The sequence below is a fragment of the Muscardinus avellanarius genome, assembly GCF_963383645.1.
Source record: "Muscardinus avellanarius genome assembly, chromosome: 17".
In the NCBI taxonomy this organism is placed as follows: Eukaryota; Metazoa; Chordata; class Mammalia; order Rodentia; family Gliridae; genus Muscardinus; species Muscardinus avellanarius.
In genome coordinates this window covers 39,678,781-39,686,547 of record NC_137803.1, presented here as the reverse complement: position 1 = coordinate 39,686,547, position 7,767 = coordinate 39,678,781, and the positions used below count along the sequence as shown (strand labels likewise).

At 39.0% G+C, this 7,767-nt stretch overlaps 1 protein-coding gene across 1 annotated transcript in view; it reads right to left on the bottom strand.

The window, feature by feature from the left end:
• Positions 1-221: 221 nt before the first annotated feature.
• SLC39A6 (solute carrier family 39 member 6) overlaps positions 222-7,767 on the bottom strand; it is a gene marked incomplete at both ends in the record, with an annotated part of 26,170 nt that continues 18,624 nt past the window's right edge. Inside the window, 3 exons of the mRNA XM_080714307.1 lie at positions 222-374; positions 4,112-4,302; positions 5,755-5,835. Of these exons, the coding sequence (XP_080570433.1) occupies positions 222-374; positions 4,112-4,302; positions 5,755-5,835 (425 nt within the window). The remainder of the gene's footprint in view (positions 375-4,111; positions 4,303-5,754; positions 5,836-7,767) is intronic.

Below are 7,767 nucleotides of genomic sequence, written 5' to 3'. Positions count from 1 at the left end.
TGCACACATAGCTTATATTTCCAAAACAGAATAACTTAACTATTAAAACATACATTTACGTTAACAACATTAACTGACCTCATAAGCGTAACAAATGGCAATATTCAATACAAAAATCACAAAAACCACTAACTTTAAATGATGTCTATTACAGCATACAAATTAATCTATGACCTACTTACACTACAGGTAGCAGTGTTTTATAAAACTACTCTAGCATTTCAGAAATTTATACGAAACACAATTTTATGTTCAAATATGGAAATAAGTAACATAATTCCAAAACCCAAAAGTATTCCAGCATTCTGTAAAAAGAAATATCCCCAACGGCTACATCCATGGTCACTTGCATCATTGTGCAGCATCTCAGGTACCTGAAAACAAAACAACACAAAAAATTTAGGTTTTTAGAACTCTAGATTAATTTTCAGAAGAATCTGTAGGAGATTGTATTAGCTTTATTTGTAGCTGTATATACTATGAGTCAATTCCTTAAAGCACGACAATATACAATATTGACTCTAGTTAATGTTATGCAAATTTCCTAGCAATTTAATTAACATTGATTACAGTGTTCCAAGCAAGTATAAATTTGCATTGTTCCACTTTGTTGCAGTAAAACAGAAAGCTATATTGATTTTCCTGCTTTAGTTTAGTACTGCCTGCATATCTGAACTAAATATAACATGTGACTCCCCTCCAGTTCAGAGAATGGAAACCTTACACTTCTGTGACAGTAAGGAGACATCAAGCATTGTGAAGCACACACAGCATACCAACTACAACTGTGCTGAGTCTCCTATAAACCTTAACAATTCAGTGCCTATTTACCAAGATTTTACTCTAAAAAGAAAATGGGGTAGGTAACTGTGTATCCTGACGAGGGTAGGTAATTATGTGTATCTTGATACACATTAGGAAGGATAAAGTGTATGTGATTAAAAATACAAAAAAACCCCACAAAAACTCTAAGGAACTTGTATTCTTATTTGCCACGGTTTTGAACTTAGAATCACTTTTTTTTGGGGGTGGGTGGGTCTGGGGATGGAACCCAGGGGCATTCAACCTCTGAGCTACACCTCCTGTCCTATTTTTTATTCTTTATTTTTTATTTATTTTTTTTTTTTGCACACATGTATTTTATTTTCTTTTTTTTTCATATTTATTTTTATTGGTGCACTGTATTCATACATCATAGTAGGATACATACTTTTGTAGACATACATGCACACAATGCCCAGTCAGCCCCCACCCGATCCCCACCCCGTTCTCTCCCTATCCCCCCCTCCTATGCTTGGCTTAGTAGTTGACATCTAGTATTATAGCAATTGATCCAAAATTAAAAATGATAATCTCACATAACAGTTTCATTTGTCTGATACCAAGCTTTTGATGACTTAAAGATAACATTTCAATATTTATTTTTGCTTTCTTTCTTACCAGAGAATATTTTTTTCTTTTTTTTAGGTGAAACTATCATATATTTATTTTTCAGAAAAAAATCTATCCTGATATGGAATATGGACTCTAGATACCCAAAACAATCTCGAAGCAAAAACAAAGCTAGAAGATGTATATTTTCTGATTTCAAACCATATAAAGCTACAATAATTGAAACAGTGTAGTACTGTTCTAAAGGCAGATATATAGACCATTGGAGTTAAATACAAGCCTAGAGCTAACTTCTTCCCTATATTGTCAAGTTATTTTTGACAAGGTTTCCACGAACATTTGGTGGTGGGAATAATAATCTTTTAACTAAGTATTGTTGAAAAATAATAATTACATGGAAAAGAATAAAATTGGACCCTTACCTAATCCCACATACAAGTATTAACTCAAACTAGATAAAAGACCTAAATATAAATCTTAAGACTATAAACTTTTAGGAGAAAATCTGGGTCATAAACCCTCACAACATTGAAATTGGCAGTGATTTCTTGGATATGATTTCAATGGCACAGGCAACAGAAGAACATACAAACTCCCTAAAAAATAAAAGAAAATATTGTATATCCAAAAACAATGTAAACAGAGTTAAAAGTTACTAATAGAATTGGATAAAATATTTCCAAATGCTATATCTGAAGGTATATTAATATTCCAACTAGAAATCCTAAAAATTAACAACAATAAAGGCAAACAATACAATTTAGAGATAGGTAAAAGACTAACATAAATAATGAATCTCCACAGATAACCAATCTTAGTTGTCTGTTGGATGGAAACTCTTGTTTCTCTGGTTCTGGTGAGTGTTACCTATTTCTTCTTTGTAGTTAATCTCTTTGAGTATTTTCTCTAGCGCTGGTTTTGAAGACATAAATTCCTTCAGTTTCTGTTTGTCATGGAAGCTTCTTATTTTTCCATCTAATTTGATAGAAAGTTTTGCTGGATAGGAAATTTTGGGCTGGAAGTTGTTTTCTTTCAGAGTTTGGAATATGTTACTCCAAGCCCTTCTGGCTCTCATGACTTGGTTTGGGAAGTCTGGAGTGATTCTAATTGGTTTGCCTCTGAATGTCACTTGGCCCTTTGTTTTTGTTGCCTTTAAGATTCTCTGCTTGGCTTCCACATTGGTCATTTTGACAATTATATGGCGTGGGGATCCTCTTCTCGGATCCTGTCTAAAGGGAGTTCTATAAGTTTCCTGGATCTGTGTATCAACCTCTTGCTCTATATTTGGAAAATTTTCTGCTATTACTTCCTTGAAGAGATTGTTGATCCCTTTGGTATCACTTTCTTTTCCCTCCTCTATTCCAATTATTCTTAGGTTAGCTCTCTTAAGATGGGCCCATATTTCTTCAATGTCAGATTCCTGCTGTTGGATATCTTTTTCTAGATTAGAAACTATGCATTCATTTTTGGATTGCTCATCTTCTAAGAGCGAGATTCTGTTCTCCATGTGGTCTAATCGGTTGTTTGTGCTTTGAATTGAGGCCTTTACTTCATTAATTGCATCCTTTATCTCTTTTTGGCTCTCTCTGAGTTCTTTTCGAAGCACCTCTATTATTTCTACAGTTATTTTCCTGATTTGATCTTCTAGAAATCTCTGATTTTCTGTTTTATCAGGTTCTGATGTTGTGGGGTTGTGCACATTCATTACTTCAGTGTTATTCCTCTTTCCCATGATTTCGGAGGTTTGTGCCTTCTCTGGGTTCTTCCCTTGGGTCACTATGGCTTCACTTAAGGTGCTCTGGATCTCGAGTCTGTATTATCTCAGACCCTACTACTCCTTTACTGGGTTGTATCACAGAGTCTCCGACCCAGGGAGTTGATAGAGGCTGCTTTAAACTATGGGGGGTGCCAGGTTGCACGCTCTCCTATGGTGTGATATCTCTGCCACCACCACTCCCTCACTGGGTCAAGTCCCAGGAGGCACAATACTGGGATTTCTCCTCTGTGGCCCGCAATTTGACTCACTGTTCTTGAGTACGTAGATGTAGCTGTACTGGACTCGGTGAATTCACTGCTGCTGCCGCCGCCGGTGGCAATATGGTGCCTCTGCCACGCCCTCGGCCATGAGGCTGGCGTATTTTTTCTTCTCTGGTTTTGGTTTCCACTCTGAATCCCTGCAGCATGTGCTGAGCTCATCCACTGGGAGCTTTAAATGCTGTCTGCGCCGAAAGATCCCGCCTGGCTGTTCCGCATCGGCTCACCTCGGCTTGCTGTAGCCGTCCGCTGAGTTCGCCGCTGCCGCCGGCAGTATGGCGCTGCTGCCGCGTCCTCGGGCGCGTGTGTCTCCTCTGTGGCCCTGAGCTCTGTCCTCAATCCGCTTTCTCTCTGGAGCCTGGTGGTTTTTTTGTTTTTCTGGTGATGGTGTTTTCTGGCTATGAAAGGCGCTCTTTTTGTGGTAATGGAGATTGGTTGTTAGGGGGACTCTTAAGCCCCGCTCTTCTTGGTCGCCATCTTCCCGGAAGTCCTCTTCTCTTATTCTTTATTTTGAAACAGTGTCTCACTGAATTGCAGATGGCCTCACTAAGTAGCTGAGGCTGTCCACGAACCGTGATCCTCTGGTCTCAGCCTCCCGAATGCTGGGATTATAAGCGTGCGCCACCACGCCCGGCTTTAAACAAACTATTTTATTTAGTCAATGTCATCTGTTTTGAGAACTTACCATATCCACCAGAGCGACATACATAAACAAGCCAGCAGTCAATGCAAATATCCACATTGAGACATTTTCAGCATAATGACCAATGAAAATTCCCGTAGCCATTCCAAGGTAAGCCAGCATGGCCGACAAAGCATTGTAGAGCACAGCTTGCTTAACAGTCATGCCAGCCTTCAGTAAAACTGCAAAGTCACCTGTACAGAAAACAAAGACAATGAATAACTAAAAAGTCATTTTAGGTGACCATGCCCAAGAGACTTCTCAGATTTAAAAAATTCTCCAATTTTTTAAGAGGAAATAAAACCCCCACAAATCCCAGGTCCAGAGCAGTATTAATCAGTGTAAATAATCCAAAATGTTCTAGGAATTAAAAAATCTTTTATTCAAAGTTGTCTTGGGGCTTACACTTTGTCAGTGAATAAATACCACAAGTCTACTTTTGTGATCTTGTACTGTGTGCAAGGAGCTTATAGCTGGCCACAAAGAGGGGAGGGTAAAGAACACACAAAATAATCAGCAAGCGTCATAAAAGGGGAAAAAGATATCAAGATGGAAAGCATTCAGAGAGGCTTCATGGGGCATGAAGGATCCAGACTGTGGGAACACAAACGAGATACTGAGACTTATATGCATTGAGCAGGTGGATGGAAAGCCTTCTGAAGAATCATGAGATAAGAGGTAGGTAAGAACTGGTGGCGCATACTTGTAATCCCAGCTTTTGTGAGGCTGAGACAGGAGGATCAAGGTTCATGGCCAGCCTCAGCTACTTAGTGAGGCCCTTTGCAACTCAGTGAGCCCCTGTTTCAAACTAAAAAAAAAAAAATTAGGGTTGGGGGTAGAGTTTGAAGGTAGAATGCCCCTGGGTTCCACCTCCAATACTGCAAAAAAAAAAAAAAAAAAAAAAAAAAAAAAGTAGGTAAGTATAAATGGTACAAAGTGCATATGAACCAATGTGTATGTAACTATTGAAGAAAAACCAGAGCACAAACTATGGAAGCTTTCAATTACCAGTGACAAAGAACACAACTCATCAGCCAGGCATGGTGGCACATGCTTGTAATACCAGTGCTTGGGAGGCTGAAACAAGAGGAATGCAGGTTTGCGGCTAGTCTCAGCAACTCAGGGAGGCCCTCTGCAACTTAGTGAGACTCTGTTTAAAAATTAAAGAATAAAAAAAGGGCTGGGGGTGTAGCTCATAGGTAGAATGTCCCTGGGTTCCATCCCCAGTAAACACACAAAGACACATGCAAACACACAAAGTACAACTCATCACTTCCTCCCTTCTGTGGCCCCATTTAAGGGGCTCTTTCAGACCTCCCTCTGTTAATGGAAGATGGCTCCTTCTTATGATACAGTGTTATTCTCAGTGCCTATGAAGAGGGTCACTGAGGTCACCAGCATGCTGGCATAGAACAATACTTGGTAGGGGAAGCGGCACCAGGGACTTCTTTGGCAACTCCATACAGGCAACTGGTGTACTTGTGGAGCCAGAATTTAGGCTGGAAACAAGTTTATGCTCAGTAAGAAAAGAAAGACAGCTACATTAGTGGGCCTATGAGAGTTATGAGGAAGCTGCTGGACCACTTGTTAACAAAAGCCAGTGACACTAAGACATTTAACATATATAGTTTATATGTTTCTCTTACCTAATTCATGGGGCAACTCATGACAGAAGACAGCAACAGAAGTACTTAAGCCACTGGATAAGCCTTCGGTGAAAGCCGCTCCTGGGTAAAAATCAATAAAAAATGTTGGTTACATTATTTGGTATGCTTTTTTTTTTAATCTTGGCACACAAACTATAATATAAGAAATAACTATATTTTGGCTGTGAATAAGTACAACCTTCTCAACTCAACCTTTATTTTCTAAGAAAGTTGAGATTACATTCCATTGGGTCTAAATTTCCCAGAGAAGCATAAGCAGGTATGACATAAAAGGGAAAGTTCAACTATGGATGAAGAAAGAGTAATGATCTTCTGCAAGTTTGAGAATAACTGCTATAATATAACTGCTATAATATAAAACACTTATTCAAGAATATACAATAAACTGATTTAACACTCTGGAAGAAGCTAGGTGTGGTGGCTCACGCTTGTAATCCCAGCATTTGGGAGGCTGAGACAGGAGGATTGCAGTTCGCGGACAGTCTCAGCTACTTAGTGAGGCACTTTGCAACTCAGTGAGACCCTAGACCCTGTTTCAAAATAAAGTATAAAATAGGTCTGAGAGTATAGCCTGGAGGTAGAAAAGCCCCTGGGTTCTATCCCTGATACCACAAAAAAAAAAAAAAAGAAAAAAGAAAAAAGAAAAAAGAAAAAATGGGGTTGTAGGTGTAGCTCGGAGGTGGAATGTCCTTGGGTTCCATCCCCAGTACCACAAAACAAACAAAAAGTCTGGAAGAAAAACTTTGCCATTAAGAGCTTAAAGGCAGCTGGGTGTGGTGACACATGCTTGTAATCCCAGCATTGGGAGGCTGAAACAAGAGGATCAAGGTTTGCAGTCAGTCTCAATTACTTAGTGAGACTCTGTTTTCAAAATAAAGAATAAAAAGTAGGATTTGGGGTGTAGCTCAGAGGTAGAATGCCCCTGGTTTCTATTCCCAGTATTGTAAAAACAAACAAACAAAAAACAAACCTAAGGTTTCACTGGCCTCAGAGGAATTCACTATTATGTAATTAGACTTGTTTATATTAATTCTTTTACTATCTCTAAAGGAGAATTTAAGACAAATGGCTACTCCCTCCCCATTTAAAAAAGTGAATGAAGCCTGGCGTGGTGGTACAAACTGAAATCCTAGTACTTGGGAGGCTGTGACAGGAGGATGGAAGGTTTGAGGACAGCCTCAGCAACTTAGTGAGACCCTGTTTCAAAGGAAAAATTAAAATAGGGCCAGGTCTTAGCTCAGAGGTAGAATGCCCCTGAGTTCAATCCCTAGTATGAGGAAAACATAAAAAAAGCTAACGAATCATATAACTGATCAATGATCATCTGGTCTGTACACTTGGACCTTTCTCCTTTGTCTGCTTATGTGTGGGAGGAGGAGCAACAGACTCCAGGGGAGCACCAGCCCAGCCCCGTCAGCCTGGTCATAACACAGCACTGCAGTGGCCAGTCACAACTGCCTACCTTGGGATTGCCTTCACAGGTCCTCCAGATCCTCCAGAAAGAGATGACTACAATTCTTAAAAATTCTATTATCTTCTAATTGTGGTATGACAATTAATTACAAAAATTCTGGAATTCTTTCTTGGATAAGATTGCTAATTGGAATTATCAGATATAATACAAATTTTTTTAGCTTAAAAGAAAAAAAATGGAGAAGACTTTATCTTAATAAGCATACTGATAAGGAAACTTCAATGTACGGGGGGAAAATCTCACACATGTTAAAGCTTATTATTATTATTATTAATATTATTATTATTTTTTTTTTTTTCCTGTGTGGTACTGGGGATTGAACCCAGAAACATTCTACCTCTGAGCTATAGCACTAGCCCTATTATTATTATTATTATATTTTTCTGTGGGTCTGGGGGTGGAATCCAGGGGCATTTGTCCTCCAAGCTATATCCCCTGCCCTATTTTTTTTTTTATTCTTTATTTTGAAACAGGGTCTCACTAAGTTGCGGAGGGCCTCACTAAGTAGCTGAGGCTAT